The following is a 14,911-nucleotide window of genomic DNA, read 5'->3' as shown; positions in this document are numbered from 1 at the left end:
GGCAGTGTGAAAATCAGAGGCGGTGCTCTTCCTCCTGGATTTGTACTGTATTATCCTTGGACAAACAGGCTCTTGCGTTGAAGCATTGTTTTACTTGCAAGATTGGGGGAAAACGTTTGGATAACCTCATAAGTCCACACTTGTAAGGCTAATGCGAACCCATATACGGTATAAAAAACATCGACATCCTTGTCTTTGTTCTTCTTCCCCAAGACGGCATTCTTCTTCTCCAGATATAACAACCTGTAGCGATTAAGGTCCTTGGTCAAACCCTTCATGGTTTCTCTAAAGGACAAATTTCCCCATGGAAAATTGAGGAAGGTGTCGATGTCATTAACCATGCTGAGGAGTTTCATATTTATTATGCTCTTCGGGTCAAGGGCAAAGAGATAATGGGAAACAAGGTATACCAGCCCCAATTTCCATGCATCTTCCCTATCAGAGCGGGACAAGTCTGCTATTCTAATAAGTTGATTACTTTTAAAATATTTAACAACCAAAGATGGAGATTCTTCAACCTGATTGAAAATCGTTTTCTCCGCAGGGAATCTCCCAAAATTGAGACCTGTAACCAATGCAAACTCATTCATCCCGAAGCACAGCTCTTCTCCATTCACAAGGAACTTCATCTCCATAGAATTTGAGCTGAACTTCCTGAGGAGCATTTGGTGTATATCCGTTCCTGAGAACCGCAGTAACGAGTGCCCTTTGAATAAGAATCTGAATTGGGTTTCCTCTACCCTTTCAGTTAGATTCATTGACGCAAACTTGGCTGCAATATTTCCCATATTGGTTTTCCAAGATACCCTCCCAGCAAACTCGGGTATTATAGTGGACTCCATCTACAAAACAAGGAACAACATGGGAGTAAGCAAATCAAAAAAATTATAATTACCTAAACTATTGGAAAACTATTTCAAATAATTTCTAAGTTTCCCAGTTTCATACTGCACATCATACTACAACCAAAACCATGTTAAAACTAGTTGTCTTCTTAGTTTTTAATAATCCAAAATCACTAATAGAATTAACCAATGAGAAATGCTTGCAAATTGACAGTTCTAAATACATTAAGCATATGATGTGTCATTTCTTAATATAACAACTCAAGCAAGATCAAAGAATACACGAAAATGACATTTCTTCACAAGAACATAACAAACAAGTAAACGAGAAATGAATGAATCAACAAGAAATGCATGCATGCAGAATAAGAACACTGATATAATACTCGTCATTTACCCTAAAAGCATTTACACACATAAACGAAACCAGAACCAAACCCTAAACCTAAATACACCAATATCCATGAATATAAACGGTATAATATACATCAAAACCTAAACCTAAACCTTAAGCCCTAAACTGACCTGGATATATCGAAGAGACGGTGGAAAGTCGATGATGTGGAGGAACGATGATGTTGGAGGGATCCCGATAATGTTGAGGAACGATGATGTTGAACGATGATCTTGAACGAAGTCGGAATGGAAAGTCTGCAGTTGTGAAGACGTGGTTTTGGAAGTCGGGGTGGGAGGGAGAATCAGGGAGGTTTTGTTTTAAATTAGGGCCAGAAAATTATATATAAGACAAAAGACGAGAATTCTCATTCACGCTTTTCATTTAAAACGCATGAGTTGATCAACGCGTTTTAGATGAAAAGCATGAATGGGAATTCTCGTTAATTGAAAAACGGGAATTGTCATTCACGCGTTTTATCTAAAACTCGTTAATCAACTTACGCGATATAGATTAAATCGCGTGAATGGCAATTATCGTCAATGAGCGTAAAATCTGGCGCCTAAAGGATATTTCTGACATTTCGCGCCATCCTTTTTTAGAATTTTCCCTATCATGGGGCCATTTCATCAAATTTCCCCTTCGATTACAATTTAAGATTATGGGAACTCTTTTACATTTTTATTAATTATTATTATTATTGAATATTTTGATTGGACTCAAATATTTAATTATTTTTATTTTCTTGTTTATTAATTTACATCACACTCAAGTACACCAATAGCTCTGTATATAGATAAAGATTAGGTGAGATTTCTTATCAATTGGACAAAAATGGGGTCAGATGAGTTACCTCCTTCTCCCCTCCACCACTTCACTGTCAAAACCTCAATCGCCATAATCAACCGTGTCCACGCCTTTGTTCATCTCATCGCTATAATCTCATTCATTTACTACAGAATCTCTTCTTTCTCTCTTCTCAATTACCCAATTTTCCTCTGGATATTAATCTTGGTCTCCGAATTACTTCTCTCCTTCCTCTGGCTCCTCTGTCAAGCCTTCGGATGGCGGCCAGTTTATCGCTCAGTTTTCCCAGAGAGGCTTCCTCCCGACGCCGATCTTCCACCAATCGATGTATTTATTTGCACAGCCGACCCGGAAAAGGAACCGGCGGTTGGGGTTATGAACACTGTTTTGTCGGTCATGGCAATAGATTACCCACCGGAGAAACTCTCGGTGTACCTGTCGGATGATGCCGGATCTCAATTAACATTGAACGCCGTCAGAGAAGCTTGGGATTTCGCAAAGTCATGGGTTCCGTTTTTCCGGAGACATGGACTGAAAGTCACATCGCCGGAAGCTTACTTCTCCGGCTTCGGCAGCGATCGTGATGAAGGAGAAGGGAGATTCTTAGAAGAGGAGGGAGAGATTGAGGTTAGTATCTAGTCTTAATCTTAAATTTAATTAAAAGCTAGTTAAAGAAATTGTTAAAAAAAAATTGGATTCATGTCATTATTGTTGTGGAATTTTCTGGTCAATTTTTGACCTATAATCAAATATAATGATAAAATAAAATAAAATATTATTAAAAATAAAATATATTTTAATATTTTAATTAATAAATTAATAATTTGATGAATATAATGAAATAATTTTGATCAAGTTGAATTATTTAAATAAACTAACTAATATGCTCTAAGCTTCTTTAAAGTTTTTATATTTGGGATTTTATTGAATTAAAATAAACAAATTCTACAGAAATGAAAAGTTATTATTTGAAATTGTAACTATTATTTACTAGGGTTGTGCAAAAAAAATCGGAAAACCGGTAACCCAACCGAACCGATAGTTAACCGGTTTCATTTTAACGGTTTATTGATTAACCGGTTCTAGCGATTCCGGTTAATTGGTTTTTTACCGGTTTTCGGTTTTCTTATTTTTCTAACGGTTTAATCGGTAAATCGGTAATAATTTAATTATATATTTTTATATTTTATAATTTGTATTAATTATTTTATAAATAATTTTTATAGAATAATTTTTAAAAGACATTATAATCTATATAAAATTTTACAAAAAAAAATTGAAATAATTTCATTAAAATATGTAAAATTGTTTTTAGGAATTATAAATTAACAAAATTAAAATAGTTAAGCAAATTAAAATTGGTTGTCTTCAAAGTTCAACATTCACTTTATGTTTTAACTTTCTCTCCAACACGTCCAATGCGGAAACACCTAAAATCAAAGTTATAAATTATTATTTACCAATTTTACTTCCCGTTCTATCGCTTGAGAAGGGGATTATATCATATTCGCTTATACTTGGTTGGTTAAAGACTAATCGACATAATGAATTTGAATTTTTCAAGAAACATATAAAACCTAACGTATAATATAATATAATATAATATAATATAATATAATATAATATAATATAATATAATATAATATAATATAATATAATATAATATAATATATTTATATTATATTATAATAATAATATAATATATTATAATAGAGAAAAAAAAGATGGAGAATAATAGTATAAAAGGAAAGTGAAAACAATAATTTTAAAAATATATTTTATAAATTTATTACTTAATTTAAAAAAATTGAATTATCGATTTCTGGTTAAACCCGGTTAACCGGCCAGAACCGATCAAAACCGGTAGAACTAGAACCGGTAAAACCGATACTATTGACGGTTGGTTAACCGGTTTATAAAATAAAAGCCAAAACCGGTATTAATCGGAACCGTTTAACTAGTTAACCGGCCGGTTGAACACCTCTAGAAGTAGTGTGATAAGGTAGTATAGCTTTCTAATGACTTATGATTTATTTTATTTTTATTTTATCATGATCTTCAATTCAATTTAAAGTATTTTTAAGTGAAAATTGAATTTCAAACTTTTATTCTCTTAAAATTCATCATTGACACCAATTACCTTAGTGTTAGTTGTGACTTTGAGTTGTGAGAAAGGAAACTAACATCTTATGATAAGTGAAAGAATTTATGATATATTTATTTGAATAAAATTGAAGTATAATATTAAACATAAAGATTAATGGATATGTCCAAAATATGTTGGCAGAGGAAATACAAGTTGTTTGAGGAGCGGCTCATGAAGAATATATCAACAGAAAATGAAGTACCAAAAGAGGCTAATCATGATTCACAAAACCATCCTTCTCTTATTCAGGTACCAAATAATTAATAACAGCCAAAAACATTATAACTCTAATTTCAAGTTATCACGTTTTCAATTAAAATTAAATTGGTGATACTCTTCTAATAAACATATTTGCAAATAATAAATATTCAGTTGAGGTTGGCATACATTGAAAAACTATGATGATTTTTTATTTATCATGTAGGTAATAGGAAGAAACGAGGAATCTCCTAATTTGCCCCGTCTAGTTTATGTTTGTCGAGAAAAGAATTCATCGTACTTCCATAATTTCAAAGCAGGCGCCCTCAACGTTCTAGTAAGTTAACTACAATTTGTTGGGTAATATATATTTGTTCGTCGCACTCTTTATCATAAACTTGAAATGATTTATTGACAATCGTCAAATTTGATGAGTGCAGCTACGAGTATCGGCCATTATTAGTAACGCTCCGTACATATTGGTTTTGGACTGCGACATGTACTCTAACGATCATTCATCAGCCCGTCAAGCTATGTGCTTCCATCTCGATCCACTCATATCTGAGTCCTTAGCTTTTGTTCAGTTCCCGCAAAAGTTCCATAATGTTAGCGACAAAGATATTTATGATTCCGCGATGAGGTCACTTTTTACGGTAATTTGATCGTCCTACCTTCTATCCTCTTCTAAAACAACATTTTTTCTAAAGGAAAATTTTCTATTATTATGTATTTTTTAGGTTAAATGGATGGGTATGGATGGTCTCCAGGGTCCAATTGTTTCTGGGACTTGTTTGTACATTAAGAGAATGGCATTGTATGGAATCCACATTCCTAAAGGTACAAATAAAATACATTATTGTTTATATTTCATTATACATAAGTAATTAATTATGATTTCTTATTCAGATGACATATCTCGATTGCGAGAATCTTTTGGGACCTCGGATGAGTTTCTAAAATCGATCGATCGAGTATCTTCGACGAACCACGACATGTTACAACATGAAACTGCAATTCTAGCCTCTTGCACTTATGAAAGGCAAACCGAATGGGGAGAAAGGGTAACAACTTAATTATAAAATATTTTATAAAAAAACAAACTAATTTGAATAAATATGATTTTGTTATAAATATAGGTTGGTTACAAGTATGGCTCACTAGTCGAAGACTTCTATACCAGCCTTGTATTGCATAGCAATGGATGGAATTCAGCTTTTTTCAATCCTAAGAGACCGGCTTTCTTAGGAAGTTGCACAACCAACTTGAGCGACTGTTTGATTCAATGCACAAGATGGCACTGTGGGTCGTTCGAGGTCGGTGTCTCGACCCTCTTTCGCTACATATTTGGGCCGGCATCAAAGATTTCGTTTCTTCAAGCCATGTGCTATGCATACCTTTCTTTTCAACCACTTTATTTTTTTCCTCTTTGGTGTTTAGCCACTATTCCTCAACTTTGTCTCCTTAATGGCATCAATATATACCCAAAGGTAACTTCCCCATGGTTCATGGTCCTCTGTTTTATTTTCTTCTCCGTTATCTTAAGACATATGTTTGATGTTCTTGCTACAAACGGAACTATTCGAACGTGCGAAGGGGAATGGAGAATGTGGTTTGTTAAGTCGGTGACGGCTTCTTTCTATGGAAGTATGGATGTGATCATGAAGTTGTTGGGGTTGAAGAAAACTAGATTCTTGACCACTAATAAAGTGGCCGAGAGCGAGCAAGTTAGGCTTTACCAAATGGGTAAAGTCGATTTCAATGTGTCTCGTGCACTTATAGTTCCTTTATCGACATTAGTGGCAATAAATGTGATTGCGTTTGCTTTGGGAGGTTTGAAAGTTGTTGTTGAAGGGGGGTTGGATGAGATGTTTGGGCAAATATTTCTCTCTTTGTTTATCTTGTTAGTAAATTACCCATTAATTGAAGGGATTTCACTTAGGAAGGATAAAGGGAGAGTTGCAATTTCAGTAACCATTTTGTCTCTTGTATTTGCTGTAGTTTTCTTGAGTTTTGGGTCTGTCTGTTTCATTCTCATGTAATTTGGAGATGGCTTCATATTCTCAATTATAACTATTCTAATAAAAGGTGTTAGAGAGGAGACAGATTTTGCTAAAATGTTAGATTGATTTTGTATTTTTTAGAGTTTCTTACTCTTCGTAAGTAAGAACGCCTTCTTTTGTTCCCTTGACGAACAAATGAGCTTCACTTAGCTTAAAATTCACGACTCTTCGTATAATTCTTTTTTTCTATCTTTTGTCGACAAATGCACGAATGCCACTCGATCCATGACTCTAATGTCCTTCTTTTAACCCTACTCGATAAACACACGTGTGGTTCTCGATCCACGACTCTTCATGTCACTCCTTCTAGTTTTTTTCATCGAATGCAGCTTTGCTCAGGATTCACAACGCTTCATGTATTATCTATTATCCTTTGTCGACGAAGCACCAACATCGTTAAAACTTAGAGTCCACGATTTTTCATAAAATTCTTATTCCCTCTCGTCAATAAATGCACAAGTGTTAGATCCACGACTTGTTATAAAACCTTTTTCTAGTACTCTTCCAAAGAAGCACGAGCATCATTCAACTCTAACTCCACAATTCTTTTTCGTTTCTATCCTCCATCGACGAATGCACGTGCACCATTCTACACGGAATTTCACAACTCTTCGTGAAAATCTTTTTATCCTCCGTCAACGAATGCACGCATGTCACTAATTCAGATCTCACGTATCTTTTCAAATATTCTTTTATCCTTCGTTGATGAACGCGCGAATATCATTCAACTAAGAATATATGATTCTTCATGGAATTCATCTTATCATTTCTACAAAACGCGTGGATTCACAACCATTCGTGGTATTTCCTTCTACACTTCGTTCACGAACACACGAACATCGTCCAACTCACAATCTAGGACTCTTCATGGAATTCTTCATGTTTCTTCGTCGATGGATGCTCAAGCGTCATTCAACTCAAGATTCACAATGCTTCGTAGGATCTCTCCTAGCATTCGTCAATGAACACACGCGCATATCTCAACAAAGAGCTCACGTCTCTTTTCAGAGATATTCATATCCTTTCATTGACAAACGAAGGAGATTCACTTAGCTCGAGATCCACGCCTCATCATGGCATTACTCATATCCTTCGTCGACAAATGTACGAGCGTTGTCCAACTTGGAATTCATGACTTTTCATCGACAAACGAGCTCCAATCAATGTAGAACTTTTGACTCTTCAAGAAAACTTTCTCATTGTTCCGTAGTTGAACACACAAGCCTCATTCATATATGAATCCACGATTCTTTGTGAAATTCTTTCTATCCCTCGTTGATGAACGTATGAGCGCCACTCAACTTATGATTCGCTACTCTTAGTGGCACTTATTCTATCCTTCCTTGACTAATGCATGTATAAGTTCACAAATTCTCGTAGAATTCCTTCCTTCGTAGATAAACACACAAGCGACACCCAACTCAGAATTCACGACTCGTCGTAGAATTCCTTCAATCCTTCGTTGATAAATGCACCATCATTGATCAAACTCAGAGTGCATGATTCTTTCTTCTTATCCTTTATTGACAAACGAACGAGCATCCCCTAACTCGGAACTCGCGACTCTTTGCGGCTTTCTTTCTATTCTTCCTCAACATGTGCAAGTATACTAATTCACAAATGCCTCATTCTTCCCTTTATTTATTTCTTGCAAGAATACATGGTCTGCGCTCAGTTTAGATCCACGACATCTCACGAAATTTTTCATGATCCATTTGTTATCAATTCCTTAAAACCCACGCGAACAAGTAAAGACAAGTCACCACAAGCCCAAACCCATGACACATTACACTTAGATCTTGAAGTATCATCATCCCCTTTCTCGAAGAATATTGAAATTTTGTTAAACATGAGAGACAATTAGAAAATTGAACCATTCAATGCATTATGGATATATAAGCATGTGAAAATTGCTAACTCGAGATAAAAACTAAGAGGTGATGCACTCTATCGAATATAAATCTTATTATAATCTTGACAAGAGCTTTAAAAAAGTTCTTTATGTGTAGACGATGATAAACCAAAGTAGTGGACGTGAGACGAAAATAGAAGAAAAGTGGCACCTTTTCCAAGACTACATCGATCAAGGGTGATTCCGAAGTCGAGTTCTTTGAGGAAGAGTGAGATAAGAGGATCTCGTTTGTTTAAAAACACCTTCGTTTGTGTTAGACTCTATGTTACCATGATTTTATATAAATATTCAAACTTTTATCATGTGAATGGAAATACGTTGGACCTGATTTTTCCTTATTATGTGAATACGTAGGCAGTCTATCAAGGGCTCGATCCCAATAAAAATAAAAATAAATATAAAACAAAACAAATAAATATTATGTCAACACTAGGGGAATTTATATTAATATAAAAATGATGATAAATAAAACAAACAAAAAAAGACCATAAAAAATAATTCTTTTAAAAAAGAGCATAGTCAACACATCAAACGTTATCTTTATGTATAGAGATTCAATTACCCACGAGTAGTCAAGCCCTAGATATGTACAAAAGAGAAGACGACAGTGAGAACGTTCTACAGTCGAGTCATGTCTTTAAGTTCGAATAACGCAAAGCTCGCATACTAGTGGGTGGCCACGATGATCTTACATGACATTATCCATAAAGAGGTAGAAGTCTACATAGATGATATGATCGTCAAGTCACGATGGCGAGAGAGACACATTCAGAACCTTGACAAGTTTCTACAACGGATTCACAAGTTTCAGCTCCAACTCAATCCAAAAAAGTGCAAATTCAAAGTAATAGTAGGGAAGATTATAGGATTTCTCATCACACGACGAGACATTGAAGTTGATCTAAGTAAGATCAAAGCAATCAAGGTTATGCCAACTCTCCAAAGCAAAAGAGAAGTGTGAGGCTTTCAGGGCAGATCCAATATATAAGTCTCTTTATCAATAAGTTGGCAACGACATGTGACCCTTTGTTCAAACTCCCAAGGAAGAACAAAATGTTCATCTAGGACGACACTTGTTAGAACGCCTTCGAGAAAATCAAGGAGTATCTCAAGACTCCTCTTATTTCCATGCCTCACAGGCTAGACATTCCTTTGACCATATACTTAACAGTGATAAAAATCGTGATGGAAAACTTGTTAGCTCAAAAGAACGAAAAGAAGACCAAAATGACAATCTACTATGTGAGCAAGCGAATGATAGACTATCATCTTAACTATTTGCTGGTAGAAAAACTATGTTGGACCCTAGGTTGGATTACCAAAAGGCTAAGGAATTACATGCAATCCCACACGATTAAATTGGTGTCTAGGTTAGACCCAATTCACTAGTTATTCTAGAAGACGTTTTTATCGAATAGGCTATCCAAATGGATTATGATGATCTCGTAGTACGATATCGTGTACACGGTCTAGAAGTACATGAAAGGAAGGATTGGAGTAGACTTCCTTGAAGATCAACCTTTCGAAATAGAAGGCGACGACATGTTATATTTTCCAGATGATGAAGTTATGACCTTGGATCCGATGAGTTGGAAGCCACTATTCGATGGAGCATTTGACAAACATGGCTACGATATTGAGTTCTTACCCATTGATCCCATGGACACATACAATCCAATCTCAGTCAAACTCGAATATCACACGACAAACAATGAATTAGAGTACGAGACATGTTTATCCAGTCTGGAGATAGCCCACGAGAAAGTAGTTAGACAATTAGAGGTGGTAGATGACTCTAACCTATTCATTTCACAACACAAAGTGAATGGCATGTAAAATGAGAAAACCTAAAGTCTTATTGAATTTGATTACCAAGTTCAAGCATGTGACGTTCATCCACACCCTAAAGATTAAGAATCGACTTGCCAACACATTGGCCACACTAACATCAATGACGCAAATATTAGAAGGAATCGAGATTAAGCCTTTAAAGATCAAATAAAAGTATAAGTAAGAATTCGAGTAAAAGATGATAGACAACACGAATGTGATCCCTAAAGCATAGTTTGAGCATATAAAGAAGTTTTTCGAGCATGGTAAGCATCATCCTTATTTCTAAAAGAAAGAGAAAAGAGTTTTACACCAATATGCTACCAACTACGTGTTACTAGATCGAAAGTTGTATTGACGATCCTTCAATGTCCCGAACATGTTATGCATATATTAATCTAATATAGCCAAGATCATGTATGCGGTCCATGTAAGGACGTGTGGTCCAAACATGAATAGTTTAGGCTAGCAATGAAGATCCTTCACTTCAGCTACTATTGGCAGAACATGGAACAAGAATGTATGGTTTATGTCAAGAGATGTCACCAATGTCAAGTGTACGCTAATCTAAATCATACTTCGGCATCCTTACGTATAGTATGATATTACCATGACCATTCTCAACTTGGGGGTTTGACATCATCAGTAAGATCTATCATCATGCTTCGAATGGACATGAGTTCATTATTATGGTCATTGACTACTTCACCAAATGAGTCTAAGAGACATCTTACAAGATCCTGATGTCATTACATGTCGCCAAGTTCATACGGAACAATATCATCGCACAATACGGAATTTCTCATGACTTGATTTTAGACAACGGTCATCACTTCCATGAAGAAGTACTCAAGGTACTAGACGAATATCACATCAAGAATCACAAGTTGTCACTTCATCGTCTTCAAATGAATGGTACAGTAGAAGCTACCAATAAAAATGTGTTCATGATCATTAAGAAGATGATTAAGACGTACAAAGATTGGAACGAGAATCTGCCCTACGCCCTCTAAGGCTATCGAACGACATCTGAACATCAACAGGAGAGACCCCATTTGCATTGGTCTATCGTATAGATGTTTTACAACCCATCGAAATTGAGGTCCCTACCTTGAGAGTACTCTTTGAGAGTCAAGTGATGGAAAAAGACTAGTGCAAGTATCGATACAATCAACTAACCTTAATGGAAGATAATAGATTAAACGCACTATGTCATACTCAGATGTATCATAGTCGGATGACTAGAACGTTCAACAAGAAGGTAAAATATTGAAACATTCAAGAAGACGATCTAGTATGAAAGAAGAATATACGGATATTAGACCCAAGAGTATAGAAGAAACATCTTCTTTCAATACAAGGAGATTTTTTATTAAAATAAAATGATTTAAAATAAATTAATAAAACATGTTTTATTCATGCTTTCAAGGATCGACAATGACCTTTAAACCTTCTAGCCTAAAACGCATTGTGAAAAAGATGTAGCGATGATCAAAGATTCTAGAGACAAGTAAGAAGGCGGGAAAAGTCATCATTCACATTGATTGTCTCATGAGGAGTCAATGTAACTTTTGAGATTCGAGCAAGGTTCTCTTTAAATTTATCTTTCTCGGAGCCTCATGTAAGCTTAAGTTGTTGATGTTTAAGAGGGAGTTCGTGGAAGATGAACGTTCAAACTAAGAACCATGTTTTCAACGGAGGTAGTTTCTTGTCTCGGATAGAGGTAATGTGTAAGAACCTAAGGCCTCAAATAAAAAAACAAATATATCAAATAAGACTATGTTGGTTGAGATTCTCTAGACTCTTTTTTAGTTTCCCAAAAGCAAGAATAAAATGTTTTGAGTCCATCAAATACACCCTTGTCATCAAGAAAAGAGTCAAAAAAAAATAATAAGAATACTCATAGAGGTTGAGATATTGAAATTATAATTTTTTTTTATTTAAATCCTTGTCTAATTCTTGAATACAAGAACAAAAATGTATCAATTCTATCATATATATATATATACATATATATCCCGATTATAAAAAAAAATGCCCAAATTCCTTGGAGTTCGAAACATGTTAACTTCTAGATTCAAGAAATGAGACTAAATCTCATGGTGCATAGTTAAAAAAAATTAAGCATAATTTGAACCTAAAAATAATGTTTGAACAAATAAATCAATCAAGAAAACTCATGATTAAGTGTTTGTGCGAGAGACCAGACCAAGAACTAACGGTGATTATCTTGAATAATATCAGTTGTATATGATCTCCTCTCTAAATATTCTAAAGAACGATGTATTGAACCGATTCTTGAAGATCATTCAATCTAACATCGCAAAGTGTCGAAGAAGAGTGGAAAATATGCTAACACCTAGAAGGTTAAAAGGGTATGACTCCTTATTTAAATGCAAATGACAAAAATAACCAAATGATCATTCATCTCTACTAGGGGGGTTTATCAACATAATAAAATGATATTTCATCGATAAGTATTTATGTGATCAAACTTAGGAAAAATATTATCTTAAAAATCGAGCAAGTGTGATCAGTTTAAGAGGCATTGTCCATAGTCGTGATCGGCTTAAAGTACGTTAGTCTTAGATAATGTTTTCTCAAGAAGTTACGTGACCAACTGTCTCAAGTGTGAGAATTATGTACACCTAATTTAAAAATAACCTAAGTATTGATGTGGTAACTGAGGAAAACAGTATCTTGAATTTTGATCAAGTGTGATCGGTTTAAAAAATATTGTCCACAATCGTGATCGGCTTAAAGTACAATGTCTTAAATAATGTTTGACACATAGTGTTCACATTATTATTTCAAGCTTTCCCAATTTACTCTGAAATGTCTAGGCAAAGGGGTGATAAGCTCACGCACTAGAATTCTATATATTATAGTAGGAAACTTCCACGCACACGTATTGAAAAAATTATGTGCATCACAAAAATGAAGTCAAGATTTTCTGGCCGAATCAATGACGGAATCCAAAAGGCGAGTACTCATTATGTGAGTCTCCTGATAAACTCGTCGGGTTTGCTCTCTTTGTTTAAATATTCAAAATAATTTATAAATTCGAAATTTCCGAATTAGAAGTTATTTATATGGTGTATTATCCTTACACTTGTGATTATTTGTTTAATACATATTTTGTAAATAGTGACTACGTAAAATATTAAAAAGAAAAAATAGTTTGAGTATCAACGACAAAGTGGAGTCCATCCAAAGAAAAAAAAAAGAAATTACCCTCGAGCATAATTGAGTTTTACCAACAAACTGAATTAATTGTCACTCAAATTTTGCCAATCCAAACCATTTAGTGTTGTATTATACGTTGGTAAATCCAATTTTTAGCGTCACTAAATCTTAAATTTTTATTTTATTTTTGTAAATTTTTTCATGTAAAGACTCAAACAATGACCATTAGGACATTAATTATTATGTTATTCCACTTAACTATAAGTCTTTCCTTTTAATTTTATTTTAGCTTAAGATAGCGTGAATGACACATGTTGTGTTCTGATTATGTTGAGTTATGGAGCCTACACTTATAATAAACTCTAAAAATTTATTAAAATTTATTGGGGCTATGTTTGAGTTTGAGTTTGGGCCTAACCAAGAGTTATTTAGATTTTATTACCTGAATGTTTATGCTATAAATATGTTATTGTTAAGGTTTACATGAAGTAGACAAAATTCTAGATAAATAAAGTTTGAGGCAAAAAAACACTTTGTATTCATTATTCTTTCATAGTGAAATTTGGTGGCGACTGAAGTAGACGTAGCTCATTTGAGTGAACCACTATATATTTGTGTCTTCTTGTGTTCTTTTTTTCTTGCGTTTTTACAGATCATTTCAAGCAAGTCAAGTTTGGGGGATCGAAATCCTAACAAATGGTATTAGAGTAAGGTTAGGCTAGATTGGAGCATTAGAAACGATGACAAGCGAGAACAATATATGACACGTGATTGGAATTTTTGGTGGAATAGATTATGCATTCTAGAGAATGCAAATTGAGGATTATCTCTATGAAAAGAAACTTCATATTCCTTGGAGTGAGAAATCAAAGAAAATGGATGAAGCTTGATGGAAATTCCTTGATATACAGGGTTTGGGAGTTGTTCGATTGACGCTAGCCAAGTCGGTTGCTCACAACGTAGTAAATGAGAAGATCACCATGAGTCTGATGAAAACTCTCTCTAATATGTATGAGAAACTATCTACTAACAAAGCATTGTGTAGACACTCATTTTTGTTTCCTAAATTTATTATTTTTAATAATCCCGAGGTTATAAAAAAAATTCTAAAATCATGTATAGACTCATTGCACGAGAATTAAAAATTGCTTTGGTTAATAATATTGTATCTATTATATTTTATTTTATTTTTAAACTAAAATATCTTTAACCACTTTATAAAGAAAATTAAAAATAATATTTTTAATCAAAATAAATTTTGATTATTTTAAATATTTTCCTGTAAAAACTCCTGCATAATTTATTTATATTTATAAAATTAATTTAATAATAAAATAAATTTTTAATTCCCTTTTCGAGATTATTTTCTCTTTTTTTTGTTACATGCATTAATTACTTATATATTTATGTAAAATAAATACATTGTTATCTTAGACTTTATGTTTTAGAGTATAGGCTATATATTTTAGACAGAATGGGAATTGACAAATAAATTAATGAAAATAATTGAAAATAATTTTTTTTAAATGGCTA

The 14,911-nt window shown here is 34.0% G+C and overlaps 1 protein-coding gene across 1 annotated transcript in view; it reads left to right on the top strand.

The window, feature by feature from the left end:
* Positions 1–2,073: 2,073 nt before the first annotated feature.
* Positions 2,074–14,911, top strand: part of LOC124920833 (cellulose synthase-like protein G2) — a 38,933-nt gene continuing 26,095 nt past the window's right edge. The window contains exons 1-6 of the mRNA XM_047461397.1: positions 2,074–2,673; positions 4,334–4,441; positions 4,617–4,727; positions 4,831–5,043; positions 5,128–5,227; positions 5,297–5,451. Coding sequence (XP_047317353.1) covers positions 2,074–2,673; positions 4,334–4,441; positions 4,617–4,727; positions 4,831–5,043; positions 5,128–5,227; positions 5,297–5,451 — 1,287 coding nt within the window. The remainder of the gene's footprint in view (positions 2,674–4,333; positions 4,442–4,616; positions 4,728–4,830; positions 5,044–5,127; positions 5,228–5,296; positions 5,452–14,911) is intronic.

The sequence above is a fragment of the Impatiens glandulifera genome, chromosome 1 (assembly GCF_907164915.1).
Source record: "Impatiens glandulifera chromosome 1, dImpGla2.1, whole genome shotgun sequence".
NCBI lineage: Eukaryota > Viridiplantae > Streptophyta > Magnoliopsida > Ericales > Balsaminaceae > Impatiens > Impatiens glandulifera.
Note: the sequence above shows the minus strand (reverse complement) of the source record. Positions and strands in the feature narration are given on the sequence as shown.